General features: G+C 48.1%; 2 protein-coding genes; one reads left to right on the top strand and one right to left on the bottom strand.

The window, feature by feature from the left end:
- Positions 1 to 436: 436 nt before the first annotated feature.
- Positions 437 to 1844, top strand: GSTUM_00005542001 (uncharacterized protein; the record flags this gene model as incomplete). The annotated part of the gene is made up of 5 exons (XM_002837681.1): positions 437 to 520; positions 594 to 784; positions 849 to 1141; positions 1210 to 1399; positions 1472 to 1844. 5 exons carry the CDS (start codon positions 437 to 439, stop codon positions 1842 to 1844), a joined length of 1131 nt encoding a protein of 376 aa, XP_002837727.1.
- A 995-nt stretch (positions 1845 to 2839) lies between these two features.
- GSTUM_00005541001 (uncharacterized protein) lies at positions 2840 to 6125 on the bottom strand. XM_002837680.2 has 4 exons: positions 5700 to 6125; positions 4656 to 5584; positions 4037 to 4598; positions 2840 to 3984 (listed from the first exon to the last, which is right to left on the bottom strand). The coding sequence occupies exons 1-4, from the start codon at positions 6058 to 6060 to the stop codon at positions 3509 to 3511; spliced, it is 2328 nt and encodes a 775-aa protein (XP_002837726.1). The 5' UTR covers positions 6061 to 6125; the 3' UTR covers positions 2840 to 3508.
- Between the last annotated feature and the right edge of the window lie 18477 nt (positions 6126 to 24602).

The following is a 24602-nucleotide window of genomic DNA, read 5'->3' as shown; positions in this document are numbered from 1 at the left end:
GATATAGAATAAAGTTATACTGTTTTTGGTCTTAGGCACTTCTGACCCCAGGCGAGAGAGGTACCACTTTTGCAGCGGGGTACTGGGGCAGTGCGAGGTTCCCATATGGGAATAGAGACCCAGCAGAGAGCTCCAATATTTGGCCGCGAACCGGACCTTACTGGGGTCCATCACAACCTGCCATTCTGCTTCCATTGTTCTCCCTATGAAGAAAGCTCCTTGTTGGAGGTACTTTCTATAGAAACCACTTGCCATTGAAGTAGACACCGAGATTTTCGATACCATTGGGCTTCGGGGAACCGGAAAAGTATATAATATAAGAGAAGCATCTGCTCCCGCGCCTACCCTCCCCCCCATAGCTTCAAGCCTCCTGTCCCTCCACCAACTCGAACAAACAATCTCCATTTCCTCCAGTTAATCAAGAATCACTCCTACAATGCCTATTCCAGTCGAGAATGTCGGGTCCCTTCCACGCCCTCAAGAACTCCAAATGACGCTGACGGCCTATGATAACGGTGAGGTACAGTACCAACCCCTGCGCGAGAAATCTGGAAGAAGAAAAAAAAGAAGGTTCACTGATTCGCACCCCACAGGCAACATACGACCAACTCGTCAGAGCCCAAGATCAGGTCTGCAAGGACTCCATTGCCCGCATGGAGAGCGTCGGACAGACCTCTGTCACGGATGGCGAACAGAGAGCCAGCAGTTTCGCCACCTACCCGCTCCTCGACACCCTCGGGGGCAGTGGGCTCGCCGAGAATTTGACTCTCGATGGGCAGCACTTGTTCGTTGTCCTCCGGCGTTCGTCCATCATGATGGGTACACATACTGATTACGATAACCTCCAGCGCAATCTTCGAGGATGGCCACCACCGTCAGCTTCCCCGTCTCACGCGCGGTCCCTTCAGATATAAACACTACGCTGCAGACTTCCTGGAGCTGTCCAAGAAGTTTTCCAAGCTCCCACTCAAGCAGGCCGTGATCGCGCCGAGCATGTTGTACCTTCTCTACCCCCTCGAGGGGAGCATCGAGGGATACACTCGAGAGCAATTCCTCGACGATCTCGTCGACGAGTGCGAGAAGGATATCCGTAAATGCTTCGAAGCCGGCGCCGTTAGGGTCTCTATCGACTTTACCGAAGGTACGTTTGAGTCCCGTCCGTCCAGCACAGTAACAATAATCAACCAACCACCTAACGTGGAAAAACAGGCCGTCTAGCATTGAAGAACGATCCCAGAAACCCATGGACCAATTACAGCCTCTTGGACACCTTCGTCAACCTGAACAACCGCGTCCTGGAGCGCTTCTCCCCCCAGGAGCGCAAGGATATCGGTATCCACACTTGTCCTGGGGGAGACTGCGACTCCGTGCATAGCATGGACGTCGACTATGCAGATCTGTAAGACCATTATTCCCCCCCCCCCCACGTATCCACAACCAACTAACAAAAGCCAAAAAAAAAAAAAAAAAGCCTTCCAAGCCTCTTCCAGATCAACGCTGGTTACTTCCTCGTCCAGTGCTCCAGCGAGCCGGATAAGGAGAAGGTGTACGAGCTCTGCGGAAGATATTCCCACGACGACCAGGTCGTCTTCATCGGCGTCGTCAACCCCCTCCACCCCTCCGTCGAGACCGCCGAGGAAGTCTGCGACGCCTTGGTCACCGCGGCGAGGTATATCCCCAAACATCGCCTCGGCGCTACCGACGACTGCGGATTCAGTCCCTTCAGCAACGACGTCAAGCCGAAACATGGCGGCCCCGACGTCGCTAGGGATTTGGCGTTCAAGAAGATGAAGGCTCGCTGTGATGGAGCTAAGATGGCTAGCCTTAGATTGGGTATTTTTTGAAGAAAAAAAAGACTTCTGATCGAGTATAAGCCGGTCGGTATGGAGGAGGGTGGGGACCCATAAGTTACTCGATTGCTAGGGTTTTTTTTTTTTCTTTCCGAATTTTATGTCTCATCATTACCACTTCCATTTCCAGAGATCTGTTCGTGATATTTGATGTCCAACGGCCCCATAGCGGAACAGAAAAACTCCCAGGTAATGAAGAATGTATGATATGAAGATGTATGTTTTGCGAGAATCTATAGGTTCGTGTGGTAAGCAACTAGACTACACACTATATACACTGCACGAGGCCCCGTAGTACAGTACAGTACTCTCCCTTAATCACACAATTACTTTTTCCACCAGGATTATTGCACGAGTACGGCACCAGTGAGCCACAAAAGCACTTTTTCACACACAAATTGCCGTTTAACCAACTTGACACGCCCAAAACGAATAAATGACGATCTCCATTGATCAAGGATCGCCGGCGGCAGGTTTGCAAACATATATATATATACCATTCACTTTCCCCGGGCCTCTTTTTGGTTGCGGTGGACCGCTTTGGGGGACGATGTTGAAGTTGGCCACATTTATTCCCCCCTTACCGGTATAGTACCATGATATTATAATGTTCCCCGTATAATACCCGACACGTTCCAGACCAACTATCCTTTTCCTGGAACGGCGGATAGTCCCCATAACAGTGGGAGGACATTGCACGCGTGATTACCCACCTACGAGTGACGCCCCGGGTAAAAAAGCACCGCACTGCAAACCCACCAAGGACTTCCTCGCGAAACCCCCAAAACCGAAACCAAAATTCCACCTCTGTGCTCCAGCAAGTTTGGTCCATGAAAAAGTGGGCTCGAGGCATTCACAACCCTCCCTCTTTCACCACCAGTGCAGGCGGATTATCAAACGGACAAAACTTCAGTTCAACCACTACTAGCAACCACAACTTTCCCCCTCGTCCCTCCCCCTCAATATGCCCACCACCTCCAAAAATACGGTCCGAACGAAATCCCCACATATAGTATTCAGATCAAGATATCTCCAAGTAAGCAAGAATGCAAGAAAGCACACCCCGCCAATACCCACCACCAAACAAGATAAAAAAAAAGGTGAGTACAACTACAACCTACGATCCAAGATGTGAACACAAAGAATGGGAAAAGGAGTGCCAGAAGTTGAAGATGAAAATCTCCAGCCGAACTAACAAACCAAGCAAAACGAAAAGAAGTTTATGCAGGGGAAGTAACAAAATACAGGGTCTCCGGGAGTCCATTATGTGAGTAGATACCTGCACGATACGGTGGGGGTAGGATACGTCATATGTTAGCCGGAGACGAGAAAAACTTTTAAAATGAACAAAAAAAAGAAAAACCGATAGCTCGTCATTCCCAACACACCCATATATCCATCCGTCCGTCCGTCCATACCTCAATAAACTACAAAAAGAAGGATGAGTGAGAATGTGTGGGAGGGACAAAGTTATTGATTTGAAATTAAACAAAACCACTTATATGTAAAAATGAAATAATAAAGAAAGTTGTTTGAAATAGAATGGAAATTAACTTGGGAAGTAATCAGACGCTAAGAAGGCCATCCCTTTCTCATGATTTTTCCGCCCCATGTCCCCCAAAGCCATTCCTTCTTCATATTCCCCATGCCACTCCCTATCAATACACCTGGCCCGGTGCCCGATATGGCGCACCTCGATACTCATCATACCCTCCATAGCTATCGTTTCTCCCGTGTGCAAGTGGCATTGGTGCCGCCGAGTTCATCAGCCCCAGTCTATCGCTAGAAGAGCTTGCGCTCCTGTTGTGAGAGAACGGATGCTGTGGTGGAGGTGCGGGAGTCATGTGATGCAGGGGGTAATCCGTTCGCCCGCTAGCATCATTCAACAGAAAATCGTCCCGCGTTGGAGTAGCGGAATAACGTCCCTTACCGTCAGGGCCATGTCCAACCGGTGCACCAAGGATTGAGTGGCGAGGACCCAACGGTGTCAAGATGTCAGCTTCACGCTGCTTCTCAAGCTCTTTGCGTCTCTTGGTGTGTGGGTTCTGCTTGCACATGACGATAATGGCGTTGATGGCGATACAGATGGCGAGGGCAGCAGTGAGAACTGACTGGATAACAATAAGGGCGACACCTAGAGCCAGAATCAGCAAGATAGATGTCAAAAAAGAAAGAAAAAAACATACCGGTAACAGTCTTGGTATCCGCTGCAATGCCCAGCTCCTCAACAAAGACGATAAGGCAGACAACAGACAAGACACGAACAACCGAGATGATGGTGTTGAGAACATTTCCAGCCTTGGAGTTATATGGCCTGTTCCAGAGCAACAGAACCAGAAGAATGACCTCACAGCCCAACTGACCGACTGTCTGAATAAGCCCGTGACCGTCGCCAAGAGCGATGAAAGCACCCTTGGCAAAAGCATAAATGATCAACGGTAAGAAGATCCACCAAAAGTCGGTTTTGAACTGATCGTAGAACAATCCATAACGACGCATGTACGGCTTGTGTTCAAATAGCTTGTCATGGGGCTTGTGCTCATCGTCGCCTTTCAATGCGGCAGCCTCATTCTCATCATCAATGGCCTTCTGGCGGCGAGCAAGAATAAAGATGCGGAAAGCGAAGAAGCCCAAGACACCCGTGAAAACGGCGAGGGTAACACCAGCAAGAACATGAGCACCCCAGGAGTCACCATTCCTAAACTGATAGAGACAATACAGAGTCCAGGTTCCATAAAGCACCAACACCTATGCCATCAGTTAGCCAACAAATCTCGCCGGAAAAAACCTCGCCCAACAACCTACCAGTCTAACAATGGTTGTTGCCAAGAAACCCCAGTACCTCTTGCGGAATCCGGTCAAGGACTTTGGGAAGCTAGCGAACAACGACCAAGTTTCCAGGATAACCTTGAATAACAGGATGCAGACAGCGATAGAGGCAATGACGATGGCGAAGACCAACAGGACAGTCATAAAAGTATTGGCCGAGGGAATTTGCAATTTTTCAACATATGCCTGGACACCCTCTACATAGTGCATAACCTTGGCCTGGGCATCATCAGTGGAGGTAGAATTGGTGCCGTTGCCTGCAATCGTTGTCCCATTCACCTCAACCGCACGCTCAAAGACCTGTGCCACAGTCCAATCCAGCGCACGGCGAGTCTTATTACTGGCAGTCGTATTGCCAGATTCGCTACCGCCATCACCGCTGTACACCAAGGTAGCGTTCATCAGATAATCGATCGAGTTCTTCGTCAAATCACCTCCTGTAACCTTCCTAAAACCGTCGATAGACCTCTGCATGCCCTCCCACGGAATAATACCGGTACTCCAGCCAAAGTTGCTGACAAATGACCTATAAACGGGAGGATAGTTGACAGAAAGCATCCCATTCATGGCAACATTTTGAAACCAGCACATGACGTCCCCAAAGTTTGGTGACGGACCTGCCCCTGTCCCGGCGCCGGCGGCGCCAAGAGCCGAAACCCCCGAAAGAACCAACGCAGCGGCAGCAATACCAGCTGTGACATACTGAACACCGGGCTGATTCGCAGTTTTTCCATTTTGCACTACGGATTGAAGACATGCGAGTTGTGAGTTATCCTCGCTAGATTTTAATTCCAACTTTGCCATACCATCGAGGTCAGGAATCTGGAAAGCGATCGCCGGAATCATCGAAGCGAACTGGGCGGGGATATCCATTGTATCCTTAGCAGCAAACGTTCCTTTGGGCACTAAAACAGCCATCAGCAACCTCATCACATCGAAGCAATAAAAAATAAAAATAAAAACGAAACCCTCCGAATGAGGGAATAAAAACTATGCCCAAAACGGCCCAGGGGAACGTACAAGGACAAAGCTGAGCGATCCCCTGAACGCAGGGATCAATTGTCTTCTCATAGACCTGCCTCCCATAGGCCGTCACGGTCAAGACAGCCTTCACCTTTTGCTCCCTTGAAGAGGAACCGGCCAGATCGAAGGTCACGACGCCATTTGCCCTGTCGTACTTGACGTTCATCTTATCGACCTTGATATCGCTAGTGGCGAGACATGTTGAGAATCCATTAGTTTCGAGCACATCGGTAGCCTGAACCGGCAGAGCCCCGAGTACAGAGAACAGGAGAAGTGCGGATAGTAATGACGACGGTGATTTAGATGCGTGTGATGTCGAAGAGGCAGATCCGCCCAAGAGGAATTTTCGTAATAACATCGGGATCGTGTCTATGCTTTGAACAAATGGGAAAAAAACAAAACAGGAGAAGGAAAGGAGGAAGCAAAAAAAAAAAAAAAAAAAAAAAAAAACAGGAACCCAAGCAACGTGATTCCCAAGTCTCGAGGGCTCTCCCCTTTGTGTGTTGCAGGCTACAAGATTCCGCTGGTCCAAGCGAGGCCGCGTTGGATACTTGATGGTGAGCTTCAATGGACCCTTGGAATGAAGGGGGGTGGTGGTTTAGATAGCAGGTATGTTCACAGTCACCAAGCAAACACACAAATAAGCCTGAAACGAGATAAATGAGTATCGGGAGATATTGCGGTTTGAGGCCAGAGGGTAGCAAAAGAGGGAGAAAGATGTAACAGTGCAAACCAGTCAAGAGGTTGAGCGAGAGTACAAGAAAGAGATAGAGAGAGAGAGAGAGGGAAAGGCTTCACAGAAGAGGATGCAAATGAAATGCGAGGAGATCTCGCTAGTCCGAGAGAGTGTAAGAGCGACAACAACAAGAGAAGAAAAACACGAAACAGGAAGAGAGGGAAAGAGGGAGGGGAAATTGCGGTTAGATAATAATGTCAAGCGGGGGGAGGGTGAGGTGAAGTGGAGAGAAAAGAGAAGGAAGGAAGGGAAGGAGGGGGAAGGAAGGAAAAGGAAAAAGGGAGAGAGAGTCGAGTGGTGAATGAGTGGGTGAAGCAGGAAAAGCAGGAACAAAGCGGCAGCGAGTCATCCAATCCAATCCTAGCAAAACATAGAATCTCTCGTCGGACGGGGCAGGGAAAACACACTCGGCTCTCTGGTTGGACGAGGACGCGTGCGTGGAGCCTCGACAGCTTCCAAACGTGGAAAGAGAGCAAATTTGGTGCCTGACAGCAATCCGTCTCTCCGCAAAACCCCCCTTGTCGGGGTCGAAATCGGAATGGAAGATCTTCCCCCCCCGTAAAATGAAATGGAGATAAAAATAAAGGTGAAAAAACAAAAAAGACAGCCTCGAAAAAGAGGGAGAAATATGGTGGTGGACCACCGTGGATTGGCAATTGCACGACGCTCCCCCCGTTCTGGCCCAAGTTGTTATGGCAAAAAGTCTACGATACTGAAGTGACAAAACGGTTGTTGGAAGGTTCCCAAGTTTGGCACGCAAAAAAGTAAGTTTAAGGGGCAGTTGTGTGCAAACTAATAGGAAAAAGGCATCGCCTCCAACGGGGATGGCACTTTTAACCAAACGAAACGAATACAGTAAAATAAAAAAAAAGGAAAATGTAAAAAGCAAAGAAAGGGCCTCACACACAACTCGAAAACGATACCCGAAGAAGCGCACCAGGACTCCGCCGCCGCCACGACGAAATTATCGATTCCTGATTGTGCGAAATCTACTCTACCATAACCCATGCTCGAGTGTCGGTAATAGCTCCATCTGAAAGCTTGTCCTATCACCACCTCCACCACCGCCGCCACCACCACAATCATCGACGCCCTCCCGCCCTGTCGTTGGGTAAGGGCGAAATTTGCAGCCCCAACCGACGGCCGACTCAAACAAACAAAGCAAAAAGAAAGGAGCCCGTGATTGAACACATATATCTGCACCCACCACCGCCCCTCATGAGACCCGATCCACCACCCACATCGAAATCCCCCGCTATGCGCGACAGCACCGGTAGCATACTTGTAGCACAGATAAAAGGAAAAAATAAACCACAGTAAGAAGTAAAACTCCTAGACATTATTCATCCTGCAACCAACCCGGCAAAAACCCCCCAAGACCCTTGCGGTCACCCCTCTTCCTGAAACAATAGAGCTTGACCATCCACTAGCCTCCTCCTGCTATGATACAAAGTGCTGTACTAGTACTCGAGGAGGTAGCGCAGGTACAACACGACAGCTGAGCTCTCTCATAAGCAACCCAAATCTAATACCGGTACCGGTATTCCACTCGACTCCTGAATCCAACAGCGAAAGGGGAAGAAGAGAGAGAGAGAGAGAGAATCCACGAACAAAGCAAAGAATGAGCATCCAGACAGGCATGCATCTCACTTTTCCCGGCCTCCCAGAACTCTGGCACCACTTAAACGCTTCAAGCTACAATACCGGTATCATACCGGTATCCTAACCTCATTGCCGGCATGCTGAACCCTGGCCGCCAACAAAGACATTGAGAAAAAGAAAAAATCTATTTTAGTATCATACTGCACAGCCACTGGCGAACAAGAGGGTGAAGAGAATGAAAAACCGGATGATCCGGGAGAGTTTTGTTCTCGTACAGTGCAAGCGAAGAAGAAGATCCTCCCTTAGTACAGTACTCGCTACACCACCATAAAGTAGGGTACCGGTACTCGTACCAGCCTGTCAATCAGCGCCCGAGCACGGTAATCGCGCATCCGTCTGGTGCCGTATCCCTACGTCATAGCCAATGTATGTTTAAACGATACGATATCGCGGGTTGAAACTTTCGCTTGTCATGATGGCAGTTTAACCAACTCACCATCACCTACTCGGGTATCGGAAAGGGGCTACCGTACTTGATCCAAAACTCGCTTATATAATCCATCCAAGGCCCCACGATTAGTCAGTTAGCGAGGCAGTTACCAAACCAGGAGCGAACACTTCCCAGGTTGCTCCGCCCGCAAGAATGGGGTAGGTATTGGTTCAGTCCAGTCCAGAACCCCATACATATCACCACCATATGGTTTTATTCCTGGATACCAACCATCGCCGTCATCCCATCTCCATCTCATCTCGCCCTGCCGTCGCGATAGAGTTGCCGCAGAGCAAAAACCTTAATACCGCCTCTCGCGAATTCTTTTTTTCCGGGATGTAAGCTTAACTCAGCTCGCGCGATCCGCTGCGCCGCACTTTTTTAATCCGTGGCAGTGGGTTGGGGCGATACGGCACCGCGGTCATGGTTTGTCACTCGGGAATGGATTTTGTCGTGGGCGGCTAGGTCGGTGCGATGCGATGCGAGTGGATCAAAGGGGATTGCCTCCGTCGGAACATTTGTAATCTTAGGATCCAGAGATAGAACCTCTGCGAGAAGGATTAACTTAGCGCTTTCCTGATGTAGCAAAAAGGTTGGCCACACTGGATGTGTTGTATCTCGTTAACTGGTTTTCGCGATCCTGCCAAGTTGGTCAGACCAGACGTACCCGATCGCGCTGACCGACGGAGATACGGGCAGTAGATTCCAATTTTTTTTCCCTTTACGGTAGGTTTGGTATGATACTCTTCGTTTCTGGATGTTGCGTTATTTGTAATTTTTGTCGCTTTTTGGGAGGGGGCGGGGGATTACGGATGTCTCGGGCTCTGCGGTTCGAAGTTATCTATAGCACTGCAAATTATGCTAGGGGATACTTCCCCCTCCCCAAGGAATTGATTACGGGATGTGAATGATGGTCGAAAAATCATTACTGAGGAACAGCATCTGGCTATGTACTACTACTGTACGAGTAGAGCACATCTAGTGGGAGTATGGTTTGGATCACCGAGGCTTTAAGAGAGTAATGGTTTTCTACTTTCTCAGCCCAGATTGGGCGCTACCGACCTACGGCAAGGGAATGCGATGTGCTGCGCAGATGCTTGGCACTGCCGATTGTCTTCAATGCGCGCGCATCAGCCTTTTGGTAATTCGCACTTATGATATCTCGGTAATATTGCTTTTACCATGATATTTCGCGAAGTGAAGTCAGCACTTTTTTTCTTCTTCGTTGGCCCCTGCCTTTTTGTCGTCATTTGTGCACTGTAAGAGATCTGGTTTTTTTTTTTTTTTTTGAAGGGGTGGCCTAAGGCAGTAGAAATTCGCCGCAAGTAAATGATGAGATACGTTATCACTACTCCACCATGTATGGACAGCCGACTGGTATCATCCACCGCTCTTAGGACGGCCTGTGAGATGTGGAGAATACCCCGGGATTCTCTAGTGCCGATTGCGGCGTCGCGAGTACCGTATTCATTCTTATCGGGAGGTTGTATTCCGAGGTGGGAGTAGAGATCGGGTACTCTACTCGCTACTGTAGAGCGCTGTCGTTGCGGGGAGCGATCGGCGTAAATAGGTTGGGTTCGGTACCATAAACGGACCGTGGTTCTCGGTCCAGAGATATGATAATAGGACCATCTTCTTCTATGTATCTTGTGGCGGGTTGAAAATTGGCCAAATCATGCGATAGGTTTTTGTGTCTTGTGTATAAGGAGATTACCGGCGCCCAGACTTCCCCGGGCTCTAAAGGTGGCGCTCATCTTACCCCGCTGTATGGACCTCCGTTCCCTTCGATCTTTACCTCAACTGCTGAGTAGGAATACCATCCGGGGTAGACGGGTTAAGGCTGAAAAAGAGTCGGGGATATAAGAATGAGCCTAATCAAACATGTCGATCTTTTATGGGGTTTTTGTCGTGGTTTGTGAAGGCATGCATTTTATGATGGATACTTGTACAGTACTGTACAGTACAGTACAAGCTAATGTAGCCGATATGATACCACACATCCCGGGATTAAACCTCACCTATCTACGGTACAAGTACGGTACTATAGTGGATTCTTGTCTCCCAAGGGCTAGCTTGATGGTGCCCTGTCCTCTGGAACCTATGATACCTATTTATCGGAAATGTTTTACAATGATAGTTGCCCGGAAGACAACTTGCACACGGATGATTCGGAAAAGTTGTTTGCACCAGATATAAATTTATTTAGCGTAAACGCCGTTACTGTAGACCCACACAAACGATCAGCAGATACCGGTGCATGACAATCATCTCTAGCCGTGTTCTCCATTGTTTTGCGACGGCTGATCCGGAGTAAGACACGTTGTCACATGTGTATGTATAGTTCTTAGCCCGGAGGTCATCGTCGATTTTACAACCGGAGACGTTGTGACGGCACCGACTTTAAGCTCGATCGCAACACCTCCACATGGTACACGAAAACTGTCATTAAAGGGAAAGCATGGGGTCAGTTCCCCCCTCCGACAGGACAGGTCATGTCTGGAAGCTTTCTGCGTGTGATACCCGGCATTTAGTTATTAACTACCACTAGTATTGAAAAAATGCCCTTGTGGAAATCGTGCTGAGATTTTGCACCTCGTGACTCTGTGAGGACTATTGGAGAATGTTAGCAGACTATAGAATTCATAAGCATATCAAAGATGGGGGACCCAGGTTAGTACTTGCGCTTGCAGGAGGAAATTAAGCGGATTGTGTATGGGCCTGTTTTGCTAGGGGATTAGAGGGTAAGCGTAATGGTTTGAGGGTGGAGGTTGAAGGCAAGAGTTGATCTAAAAGCATATATTAAGATACTGGGGTTTTCTTTGCTTACTTTTTATTATCTTTATTTTGAGAAATTGGAGGAAAGAATGGATATCGATTCACTCTTCATGCAGGATAATATAGAGTGCATACTGAAAAGCTCTCTAGAGAGTAGCCGGGGGAGAATGAGTATGGGAGTCTTCAAGTGCTAGAACCCATATTCTCTAGATCTTCATCTCATTGAAAATGTTTGGGCGCACCTCAAGAAGCTTTGCCATAAACATTTTACTCACTTGGTTGAAGTTACTAGATCAGCAGAGAGGGCAAAACCACTGATAGAGGAAGCCCTTATTCATTATTGAGAATTGATACCGAACTCTTTTGGATAATTTCAAGGGTTTTCCGGGAAGAATTGAAGAAGTTATTAAAGTAAAAGTGTGGTGTATTAGATATCGAATTGACATTTCGTATCCATTCGATTTATTCCGTCTCTTCCACAACTTCCTTCGAGAAATAATAATGATGGTGAAAGGAGGCCACGGAGAAAGCGAGCGGGGATCGGGATCGGGGCTACGGCTTCGCGCTGTGCGCCCAAATGTCGAAGTGAACCGAGTATTTCAAATCGGCATTAAGCGCCGTGCGGTGGTTGGCAATGCCGCCGTGGGCGATAACGTGCTTCTTTATTTATTTTGCTAGGCGAAAGAGTGGCTAGGAATTTATCTAGTGAGATGTTGGTCAACCGGATCCTCTCTCGTACAGTGCCGGTATGGGCAGCGGCGGTAAAATTAATTTTGGCGTGAGTGCGAAATCCCGTACAGGTATCTTATCATAATATAAACTCGAAAAATTGGAATCAAGTGGAATTTTGTTGGAGTTGCCTCTGGTGAGGTTAGGTATTTTTTTTTTTTTTGTCTCTTCCGGATGGACTGAGAGGCTCACCCTTTGCTTTGTTTTTCGCCCCTTCTCCGGAGTATAGATATCATAAGGTGGGGAATTTTCGACTACGGCACATAGCACATGGAACGCGTTGCCCGGTTGCGGTGCCGGTACCGGCATTCGAGTTTTCCTGGGGATGACTGATTCACGGACGTCGTTCGTCCCGGTTCATGGGTGAAGGGGCCGGGCACTTTTCATTCTTGGCGTCCTTGGGAGGTTCTTTTCCGACCAAGAATCTACGAGTGCCATATGTTTAAGCTTTGCTGTAAGCTATATGTAAGGGAATCAGTGCTAGCGAGGGAAACTCGATTCGAGTGCTTGAATCTTCCCCGCCATGTGTTACTAAGAGCCCTGGGCAAGATGAACGAGTGATGGTCTATGGAAATGAGTAAGGCGGGTTTTTTTGGCCTTTCATGGGCTTATCATACTGTGGCTTATTATTGGGGAGGGTTAAGAGTCGCATCTACGGATTCCACGAAATAGAGAGAAATATGCAGATTTGAGCAAGGCATGGGTAGGTCTTCGAGGTTGTTTTCGGGTGTGTGAATTGGTATCCCGTGGGATACGTTCTCCACGGTGGTGGTGGGAGCGCCAAATTTCCATACGTTTCATAGTACCCGGTGGCGGTATTTGCGTCAAGTCGATACTCTAGGAAGTTGTCATCTTGCCTCAGTCGAGATTTTACTTGTATTGGCTAGCTGAAAAAGATAAAATAAAAAAGTGCACCGCCGATCCGGCATACCTCCCAAACGGCATTACAGAAGGGCAACTTAATCCCACTTATCACCCAGTACATCTGCTAAACATCAACCGAGAACCTCGTAGCATGGCGCCTGGTCTGGAATAGCGGAACGTGATCCGGGCAGGGGGGGGGACTGGCTTGGAATTACGCTATAGAAACCCGCCGGTTTTTCCTCATTACCTGGGTTCTCCATAGTTGATAGCCTTGCTATGATGGCCTGCTTATTTCTGAGCTCGCCGCTGCTCCCGCCGGCACGTGTTTGTCAAAATGTGTGGAGATTTGGCACTATCATCACTGCGGAGGATACTCGAGTAGTGGTGGTAGACTAACATTTTTCTGATCTCCCGTGAACGTTTGGGGTAATGCAGGTCTACGAGGGGGGGGAATAATAATAATAATAATAATAATAATAATAATAATAATAATAATATTATTAATAATATTAATATTAATATTAATAATAATAATAATATTATTATTATTAATAATATTAATATTAATATTAATAATAGACGGTGAGTTGTGTATGTCCAGATCTTATGTATCAAGCAGCGAAGATTGTGCTCTACCGTAGAAACTTGAATGGCTGGGCCATGCTCTAGTGGTCAGAAATTCCTTACTCTAGAACGGGGGCGAAAAACACAGTAGAGGGAGAGCTCGATCGGGCATTTGGTCCAATTGTTAGGGTTTACATTGGAGTAATACTCCATACATAATCCTTGGAGGAAGTGTACTCGGAAGATTCCGAGACCTGGTATTCGTTGAGAGCTTCCTGGAGAGTCGCTAGCGCTGAGTACGCCTGGAGCTGGACAATATGGAGCTGCACAGTACTCTCCTGCTGGCCTTCTTTGTGCCCGGGCGCGCACTTCACTAATGCCAAGTTACAACCGAGCACCCCACTCATTAGGTCTTTGCCCGTTGTCATTCTGAGGTTGGGAAATGCATGTATGATACAATACATACTTGGTTATCCTTCATATAATCCTTTACCTGAATCGCCTCCTCAGAGATTGATGAGAGGGAGCATTACATTCTCGTAGCAAGTATCATACGGGACATATTAGAAAGGAACTTTTTTTTTTTTTTTTTTACCTTTTGCCGATTCTAGCATAATTGAGTTTTCAACTTGTGGGTGTGGTACTCGACCTAGCTTGGGGCAGGTAAAGGGTGTCGAGTGAGATTCTGTGCTGGAGAGCAAGACAACTCTGCCAATAGAACACTGCATTCAGCGACTTCCTGATGGGTTGGACGGCAGTATTTACTCCTTTTAATGTCTTATTTGCAGTTGTTTGGGAGTAGGTTAGACATAAATGGCAAAACAGTAAGGTTGATATCTGTTAACGGGTGCTGTGTGTTGGCTCTCCTACTTAAGCAGCATGAGTCTGATTCATTCCTGACTTGGGTGTCTCATACCGGTGCCTCATGCTGGACCGTGACTTCTTTTTCTGCCCCTGACTCCTTGCTGGGGAATGGATGGTATGCTTGAGCTAATTGATAATTTATCATCGACGCCGTGGGACTATTCCGGGGGAGGACAGGGAAACATCATGACGTCCTATCCAAGTTACTCCGAAACATAGAAGCTAGGCGTGCGGCTTTGCTTTCAAAAACCTACCTCGATTCAAGAATACTATAGCATTTGTGGCATGCTGAACGCCCCCCTAGCCAATTAAAAACATCCCAGGAAAAATATGCCATAGAAGTGGGGATATCATCCCATGGTATTTGTGCCATGCCGAACTGGGCCTTACTCAATAATAATAACCTCTGCTGCTGGATCTTGTTTTAGTTGGGCTCTCCGTTGATTTCTATCCCTATAAAGGCAAATGCACCATAATTTTAGTAGAATAAAACTATATATTGGCCCTAATTCAGAGTTGCTGACACTTAGATTCTCGATTACTCTCTTTCTCATCTTTCCATTTACTTTATAATATGACATATGGTTCACGGGAAGCAAGCATACCCAACATCATTTTACCTTTCTCGGACATCCAGTGCAGTGGTCATATAAGATTGCCTTAGAGAAAAAGATACTATGTTGGAGTACTAGCATTGCCAAACACATTTATTTTCAGGAATACAATAGTATCTTAGCATATATAAGCCGTTTTCAAGAGATACTATGGCATCGCATGATATTTCTAAGGTGGTGGTTGCTGAGCGGGGCCTAGGATTTTCTATCCTCCGGGGCTAATGAAATATCAAACACAGTGCTCAGGGTTTCTCTATCCAATACTGTTATAAGGGTTTGAGCAATACAGCTGTCACTGTTTGTGTCTGTGAATCTGGTAGAGTGTGACGATTATTTGAGGGCTCAAGACCCTGATTCTCGGGCTCTCATTGTGGGCGGAGAGCTATCAAATACCACCCTCACCAACCTTATCTTCCTCCTCCACTTCTCTCTTTCCTCCACCATTCACCATCATTTCTCTTCCCTTCATCATCTACCATCACTTCTCTCATTCCTCTATCATCCACCATCATTACTTCCAACTACTTTTCCTCCTTATCATTCATACATCTTCCTCTCACAAACAACTTTTCATCAATTCTTTACCGGTTCTCTGAATAGAGCACCTTATTACCCTTTCATCTTTTTCTTCATCATTCCTCATTCCACATTCTTCATCATTCTTATTATTATTGGACTGGCTCAGGTTCGTAATCCCCCATCATTACAGTATTGCATTACCAGATATGGTGGAATATTAGCTAGCCTGGAGGCCAGAAAGTATGGAGCAGGGGGGATCGTTACTTTTCATAGCCAGGTTGATAAACCTGCTAGGAATATGTAGCTGATATTTTACCATACTGGACAAACCACCTTCAAGCTGCTGCGGTTATGCGATGCTGTGTCAATATTTCTCATATTAGTACTCATATAACTAACTGTGGAACAACAGATAAGCGTCCAGAATGAACAACTCTCAGGTATCCATGGGGAGATTGAAGCCCGCTCTATGGGCTGTGGCAATAGTATTTATTTGTATGTTTCTGCTTCGTGCAGCTATGAGACCCTCCGAGCTCTACGTATCTCCTCATCCATTTGCAGAAGAATTTAATAAGTGGATTACCGTTACCGTCGACTTTACCACTGGCCACGAGGTCCAGCGATCCCACAATGTGTCTGATGCAATCGCCCTGGAGGCAGATAGGGTTAAGGATGTATTGCCAATATCAAAGGCGGTGTTTGCCTTCGAGTACGTTTGGTTGGCTGTCTGCTTTGCTGTTCGCTGGGTGGGTTTTGCTGTCGGATTTGCTGTCCGCTGGGTGGTGATTGTTGTCGGCTTTGCTGTTGGCTTGGGCGCAATGGTGACTCTTTTACGAAGGGTTGACTGGCCGGCCGTATTTAGGGTAGTTGTGGGCGCACTTGGGTGGTTTCTTCACTGGACTGCAGGTATCGCATATGTGGTGGCCCTGGGACTAGGCAGTTGTTTGGCCTGGGTTGGGAAAAATTTGAACGAAGACTTTACTCGAGGACTTGTTCGAGCTTTGGGGGATTTCCCCTTACCGGGGTGGGTGCTTGGGAAAACTCTCGAATGGGTTGCACCTGTCCAGAATGCGAACTTCAAAAAACTTGGCAATTTGTTGGCTTGGGTGGAGGAACGTCTCGAGCCAGTGAAAAGATATCTCATTGGAAGGCCAATTAGGATCAGTGATATTTGGCTGGCACCATTGGAGGAATCTGCTTCATCGTACCAAGACGCTGTCACCGCCCCTGATGAGAAGGATACTCTTTCTGAAGGTCTGGATATTCATCATACTTCTCTTTCCGAGGATCATAAAACACCTGAGCTTCTGGAGGCTGTGACTAAAGAGGTGGAGTACGAGGACGATGAGATCTGGGTGGAAGATGTCGAACTAGCTATTCAGTTGGATCTAGTACTGGCCCGTCCTTTGGAGCATCCCGAAATACAAGAAGTCGAGCTGGGATTGGTACAGGAAGCGGTCGAGCAGGAGGTAATACAAGTACCCAAGAGGAGGCCGTGGAGTCGCCAAACCATCTTCACAGCAAACAGTTCGAAGGATATCGAAGGGCTTCCTCCTCTATATGTATACCCCCCCAAACCTAAATGGTTTTGGCGTTGGCGGGCTGAATTGGAATTGAGAAAATTTCGAAAAAGACATCCAATACAGGTCCGGGCCATCAAGTACTATCGTGTAACTCGGATACCATGCCGCCGTGTAACTGTGATTCCTCGCTCGCGGTGCAGAATAAGGGGGGGGACTAGCTCCACACAACAGGCTATTCCACAGGCTCCAGGGCCTGCAATGGACCAATCCGTTTCTGAGGGTGACAGAGAGATTAAGGTGTTTAGTTCCTGCGACAAAAGGTCGGTGGATGTACTAGTTGTGGAGGAAGCTCAAGCATGTATTGAACCGGCCATTGAGAAGGGGAAGGAAGAACATCAGCCTCAAGTATTCACCCAAGACGAGGGAGTCTTCCAGCAGACGGACCGACAAGCTATGGCACCAACCCCCGAACTAGCATCCGGGGTGGACACTAATCAGACCTGCAAGAATATCCCGGCTGTAGGCCTTGCCACTGGGCGGTTGGGTGATGTGCCCATGATGACGATAGACGCTGTATGTTCTTTGAATGTGCCTATTACTGTGGAGGAAGTTCAAGTATCACTTGGACCAGCCATTGCGGAGGAGGAGAAAGAGTGCCTGCCTCAAGAGTCCATGCAGCGTGGGGCAGAAATCCAGCAGCCAGATCCAGCAGCCTCTCTAATAACCCACGAGCCGGCACAGAAGGTGAACATTAATGAGGTTTGTGAGAATATCAAGGCAGTAGGCCTTGCCACTGGGACGTTGGGAGATGTCCCCATGGTGGCGGTGGACGCTGAAGGTTCTTGCAATGTGCCCGTCATTGTGGAGGAAGCTCAAATGTCACTCGAGCCTGCCATTGCGGAGGAGGAGAAAAAAGAGTACTCGCCTCAAGAGTCCGTGCAGCAAGAGGCAAAAATCCAGCAGCCAGATCCAGCAGCCCCTTCACTAACTCACGAGCTGACACAGAAGGTGATCATTAATGAGGGTTGTGACAATATACAGGAGGTATGTTTTGCCACCGGGACGTCGGGAGATGTCCCCATGATGATGGTGGATGCTTTATGTTCTTGCAATGTGCCAGCCATTGTGGCGGAAGCTCAAATGTCACTCGGACCTGCCATTGCGGAGGAGGGGAAAAAAGAGTGCTTGCTACAAGAGTCTACACAGAATGAGGCAGAAATTCAGCAGGTGGATCGGGCAGTCTGTGCAATTACCCACGAAATTGAGCCAAACACGAATCTCCAGGGGATAGGCCTTGCAACTGAACCCTTGAGAGATGTATTTATGGTGGAAGTGAACGTTCCGAATTCCTGGAATGTGCCCGACACTGTGGAGGATGATTCACAAATGTCACTCGTACCTGACATTGCGCAGGAGGCTGAAGGACTTGTGGACTATAGCTCTGCAGAGGGGTCAGAAATGTCACTTGAACCTGACATTATGGAGGAGCCCAATGGACTCGTGAACTATAGCTCTTCAGAGGGGTCAGAAATGTCACTCGAACCTGACATTGCGGGGGAGGCTGAGGGACTCATGGATTATAGCACTGCAGAGGGGTCAGGTGAGTACAATCTTCAAGTGTTCTGGCAACTGGAGAAACTAATCCAGCGGATAGCCCCACCGGCTGCAGCACTCGAGAATGAACAGGTCCCGGAGGCTAACCTTGATACTCTCTGGGAGGAACTTCTGGGCGCGGGTCTTGTCACTGGGCGGTCGGGAGATGTACCTCAAGCGGACAAGAGCGTTACGGACCCCCGGGGTGTACCTGGTACTGTTGGGAAAGCTCAAGTATCACCCAGACAGACCATTGCGGGGGAATCTGAAGTAGTCGTTAGACCTGCTATTGTGGAGGGGCCCGGAGAGTGTTATTCTCAAGCGTTGGAGCAGGATAAAGTTACTCAGCTTGTGGAACCACAAGCAATGGAACTAACCCATGAACCGGTACCTATGCTGGAGGTGAACATTCATGAACTCTGGGCGAATGTACTAGCAGCGGGTCTTGTCACTAAACCCCTTGGAGGCTCACCAAATGTGGATATGAACATTACAGATCCTAGGGATGTACCGGCTACTGTGGGGGGAGTTCATACACTACTTGCACCTGCCACTTCAGGAGAATTACAAGGATGCCACGCTCAAGTCCTCGTGCAGCAAGAGGGAGTAATCAACCAGATGGGCTCACCGGCTATAGCGCCCTCCCAGGGAACGGTACCACAGTTGAGCCTTGACAAACTCTGGGCGAATCTTCAATCAGCGGGCCATGCTGCACAGCAATCGGGAATTGTGAAAAAAGTGGAGATGCCCGGCTTGGATTCGACTTATTCCCAAAGAAGATCATCCCTCTACGAGAATCCGGTAGCAGAACTGACTAGGCATCTGGTCACGGGATCTGGGAATGGAGGATCGGCACCTAGGGAGTTTACACTCCCGGCACAGGAGCAGGTATCGGGGAGTTCCCTACTGGGGGAGGTGAAGATGGAAAGGGTGGGGTCGGTAAAGTTTGGGGGGAAAGTGGCGCCGGCTTTTTTATTTGGAGATGGATCTAATACAGAGGAGGAAATTCCTCCCCCAGTCACTGGTACCTTTAACTCCATGCCATCCAGCCAGCAAAGGGGGGAGGCTTCAACAACCATGCCTTCCACCAGGGGCAATCGGGGTCGGTCCCGCTTCACTAAATCGGGTGTTGAGACTTCGGGTTCTGAAACAGATGAAGAAGAGAAGATCTATTGGGCTGACAGCATGCCTGAGAAGCTTCGCACGCTTCATGGTTATTACACTCAGGCTCCCGAGGCTCAAACATCTTCAGATTCGGAAACAGATGAAGAAGAGAAGATCTATTGGGCTGACAGCATGCCTGAGAAGCTTCGCACGCTCCACGGCCATTACTCGCAGGCTCCTAAGGCCCAAGCTCTTAAGGAATGCAGATCGGTTTCAGAGGATTCCTTCTCTGATATATCGTACTCTGAACTTTACGAGTTGTTTAACAAGGAGTGCGAGGATAACGAGGAGGCCGTCGTAGGAAACGCTTCAGATTCTGGACAATAATCAACGACCGATACCTATAGTGGTCCTTTTCCTGTTAGCGAATTCTGTTAGTTAAATGTACTGTGCGTCTGTGCTGCACGCGATAGTAATAGTAGTCCGATCTGTGCAGCGAAAAAGGAACAGATTTGCTCTGTTTGAACTTTGTAGTTATACTTAGGAGGAGGGTATTATGTGTTTGAAAGCGGTTTGGGGAAGTGGACCAGTGGGGAGGATGCCCACCATGAACTCTCCTAATTTCTATCTGATCAGTGATTCAACGAAAATGTCGTAGCCATAAGCATAAATCAGGAAGACGACGAGGATGAGGAAGATGACTACAGGCATGGGCACTAGTTCCAGGATGACGATGAGGATGAATATGGGTATGAATATGACTACGAAAAAGGAACTGGGTGGGAGTCCAGTATACCTGAGAGACGTTCCTATTCCAACCACCCATGGCCAGTATGACCGAGAGCCATTCTATTCCAACCCCCCGGTGGTCAGAAAGGAACTTGAGTAGAAATAAGTAAGAGTAGAAATAGGTAATGTGTCGAGTGATAGTACATGATCATGAGATGGAAAGTTGCCAAATCTCTGTTTATGGCTACGACATTTTCGTTGAATCACTGATCAGATAGAAATTAGGAGAGTCCATGGTGGGCATCCTCCCCACTGGTCCACTTCTCCAAACCGCTTTCAAACACATGATACCCTCCTCCTAAGTATAACTACAAAGTTCAAACAGAGCAAATCTGTTCCTTTTTCGCTGCACAGATCGGACTACTATTACTATCGCGTGCAGCACAGACGCACAGTACATTTAACTAACAGAATTCGCTAACAGGAAAAGGACCACTATGGGTATCGGTCGTTGATTATTGTCCAGAATCTGAAGCGTTTCCTACGACGGCCTCCTCGTTATCCTCGCACTCCTTGTTAAACAACTCGTAAAGTTCAGAGTACGATATATCAGAGAAGGAATCCTCTGAAACCGATCTGCATTCCTTAAGAGCTTGGGCCTTAGGAGCCTGCGAGTAATGGCCGTGGAGCGTGCGAAGCTTCTCAGGCATGCTGTCAGCCCAATAGATCTTCTCTTCTTCATCTGTTTCCGAATCTGAAGATGTTTGAGCCTCGGGAGCCTGAGTGTAATAACCATGAAGCGTGCGAAGCTTCTCAGGCATGCTGTCAGCCCAATAGATCTTCTCTTCTTCATCTGTTTCAGAACCCGAAGTCTCAACGCCCGATTTAGTGAAGCGGGACCGACCCCGATTGCCCCTGGTGGAAGGCATGGTTGTTGAAGCCTCCCCCCTTTGCTGGCTGGATGGCATGGAGTTAAAGGTATCAGCGACCGGGGGAGGAATTTCCTCCTCTGTATTAGATCCATCTCCAAATAAAAAAGCCGGCGCCACTTTCCCCCCAAACTTTACCGACCCCACCCTTTCCATCTTCACCTCCCCCAGTAGGGAACTCCCCGATACCTGCTCCTGTGCCGGGAGTGTAAACTCCCTAGGTGCCGATCCTCCATTCCCAGATCCCGTGACCAGATGCCTAGTCAGTTCTGCTACCGGATTCTCGTAGAGGGATGATCTTCTTTGGGAATAAGTCGAATCCAAGCCGGGCATCTCCACTTTTTTCACAATTCCCGATTGCTGTGCAGCATGACCCGCTGATTGAAGATTCGCCCAGAGTTTTTCAAGGCTCAACTGTGGTACCGTTCCCTGGGAGGGCGCTATAGCCGGTGAGCCCATCTGGTTGATTACTCCCTCTTGCTGCACGAGGACTTGAGCGTGGCATCCTTGTAATTCTCCTGAAGTGGCAGGTGCAAGTAGTGTATGAACTCCCCCCACAGAACTACGGTTATGTTTTTGCTTTTTCGGAGGAGATCCCCGGATAAATTTATCCCAACAGCCAGAATTTTACTTATTAAGGTAAAAGGTGGGCATGGCTGATCAACCTGGCTTTTCTGTTTCAACCCTGCAAAGGAGGGGGGGCACCCGCCATTTTGGGTGTAATATGCAGGCTAATAATCAATTATATCAAAGGACCGGTATGATACTCACGATGCTCTTCGGTCGAACTCACTGCACTAAAGAGGAAATCAAGGATCAAAATTCAATGATTTGGTCCAACCTTTTTTTTTAGGAACAATTTCGGTCCATGAGGTAAAGCATACGTGGAAGCAGATTGAGGAAAATATGACTACATGAAAGGAAAAAATAGCCCCAATTATCCACCCACTAAAACCGCCTCAGTAGGTGTAACCTTTAAGAACAAGTGCTAATCTTGGAGGGGAAAAGATGTCAGAAAAACAAGCTCAGAAGTGGGTACACTTGTAGTGAAGGAAGAGAGGAAAGCTCACATATGATCCTCTCATCCACTTTCTCCGTTTCTCACGGCGGACTCGCTACTCCCTGGTGGTTCCTTGGTCTATCGCACTGTTGCCACCAATGCGCCAGTTCTTGCCTTTAGCTCCTTGGTGCAAAGGTTCTTCGCATTGATCCTTTCCGTAAATGGCGCGTTTCATGTGCTCGCGACAGGCCATGATCCCTTTGAGGAATTTGTTTGCTTCGTTTCTGCCATCAAAGGCATATTCAGCCCAAGTCGCTCCATCGCGAGTCTCAATAATGTCGACCGTTTGTAAACATCCAGGAGATATTCGTAACTTTGGCGCAAGTCTAGAGAACTCTCGCACTGCTTCGCCTCTATCGGCTCCAGGATTGAGAGGGACTCTTACCACTCGGCATTCTTCGGCGACACTAACACTAGCGGCCTTACGTACATCAAGTAGCTTCGAGACAACTTGATAGTTGTTGATGTTGAGTCTTGGCGGTTTCTGGGCCCACTCATGGAAGGCAAGGGCGTCCTTTTCATGGAAAAAGTAGACCAGAGCGATAGGCTTGCTAAAGTGCACCTCGAGGAGGATCTGCTCAATCCTTCCCCCACGGATTATTCGGCACCAATCCGAAGTTTTTGTGCCTAGGGGGAAATTCGTGAGCACCACACAGCGGGATTCAGAGACTACGCTGGTAATAAATTTCGCACTGGGTTCATCCTCCTTGGGAGTGTCCTCGGGGGCTTCCTCTGGCTCTTTCCCTTTATTTTTTGGAATTGCTTGGTGGGTCGTCGACGCTTCCTCTGAGGTTGGCGGTAGTGGATTTAGATTTCTCGACATCTTGTGGGAAACCCCAGCGGTATCATCGGCACTCCTTGAGCTCGCCCCCGAAACTACCCTATACATACTGCTTGCCTCCGTTGGTGCCTGGAACGAGGGACTGCCCGTTCCGTTCTTCCATTTTCTCCTCAGTCTATCTTGCCCTGGCAAATTTGCCTCCTTTCTCTTGAGCCCAATGGTCATCGACAGCAATGCTTCAACAGACCCAGCTGGGCCAACAGTCTCGACAATCGAGAGATGTCCGGGGAAATCGCCATTGACTGAGTAAGCCTTTGGGTAGGGCTCTAGGGGCTTTTGGTTGGTAAAAGTTTTCTTGAAATCAGCGGCAGACTCATGAGTGTAATTCTCAACTGCGAGCCGAGCGTTTTCAATTTTCAATTCTTGTACCTCTTTCTTGAGCTCCTCGTTGTCCTTCAACATTCCCCCTAGTGCCTGGAATCGCTCCTCACACTGCTTGTGGCTCGACTCCAGTTTGGTATACAGATCCCGCAATTCAGTCAGCCAGCGATAATTGTTCTTCCCATGCTCACGCTCAGACATGCACTCCTCTAGCAGCTTTTCTTGGGTCATGCAAGCTTTTGTAATAGTAGAAATGTGTTTGACCTGGTAACCGATTGTCTGTTCTGCAGTTTGAAGTTTTTGTCCTTTTTCATCGGCTTCTCGTTCGAAGCGTGAAGCCCTAGCCCAACAATCCCTGATCTCATTTGCACCAAGGTTCAAATTATCCGTCAACCCCTTGATACAGCTAAAACATCTGTGGGCAATATTCTTGTAAGTCTCGACTCCGTGGATGAGGGTGGAGGAATCGGTTGCATCGAGTATCATTTTTGCAGTCTTCTCGAGGATTTGAGCAACTTCGTCGAGGTCTTTCGGTTTCTCCGGAAAATCGGCAAAGATTGCTGCGAGGGACATTTCGTACTTTGCGGTAAAGTCGGGGTAAGGAGCGCTCGAGGTAGCCATTGCTTTGGTGAAGATGTCATCGAAGGACGGGATGGTCGAATCCATTATGGTAGGTATGTGATGGAAGATCCTAGAGGATCAGCTTGACTTTAGGAGAGGTTGCTGAGGGAAGGTGGAGATGATGGAGGATGAAGATTGTTGGGGGAAGTTTGTATGGAGAGGACTTACTTATAGGCAAGAGTGAAGGGGGAGGTAAAATTGTGGGGGGGGGAATAGGAAGGGTAGAGAGAGTCGGGAAGAAGAAGGGAAGGAGAGGGTCAATGATGAAAATCTACGGGAAACTGATAGGGAAGCACAGTTTGTGAGGTGAAGGGTGGAAGGGAAAATTGGTGCCTTGTTTCCAAAACGTACACCGTGGCCGATGCAACGTGTATCATAACACTCAACCCTTTAAGTAACTAAAGTTAGTACTAAACCCCAAA

The sequence above is a fragment of the Tuber melanosporum genome (genome assembly GCF_000151645.1).
Source record: "Tuber melanosporum whole genome shotgun sequence assembly, scaffold_2, strain Mel28".
Taxonomy (NCBI): Eukaryota; Fungi; Ascomycota; class Pezizomycetes; order Pezizales; family Tuberaceae; genus Tuber; species Tuber melanosporum.
The sequence above is the reverse complement of the archived record's forward strand: the minus strand, read 5'-3'. Positions and strand labels throughout refer to the sequence as shown.

Excerpts from the sequence above, each read along its gene's own strand:
- GSTUM_00005541001 (XM_002837680.2), bottom strand. The coding sequence starts at position 6,060 with ATGTTATTACGAAAATTCCTCTTGGGCGGATCTGCCTCTTCGACATCA. Across the intron at positions 4,599-4,655 it reads CAACAACCATTGTTAGACTG|GTGTTGGTGCTTTATGGAAC; the intron begins GTAGGTTGTTGG and ends CTGATGGCATAG. Across the intron at positions 3,985-4,036 it reads GGATACCAAGACTGTTACCG|GTGTCGCCCTTATTGTTATC; the intron begins GTATGTTTTTTT and ends TTCTGGCTCTAG.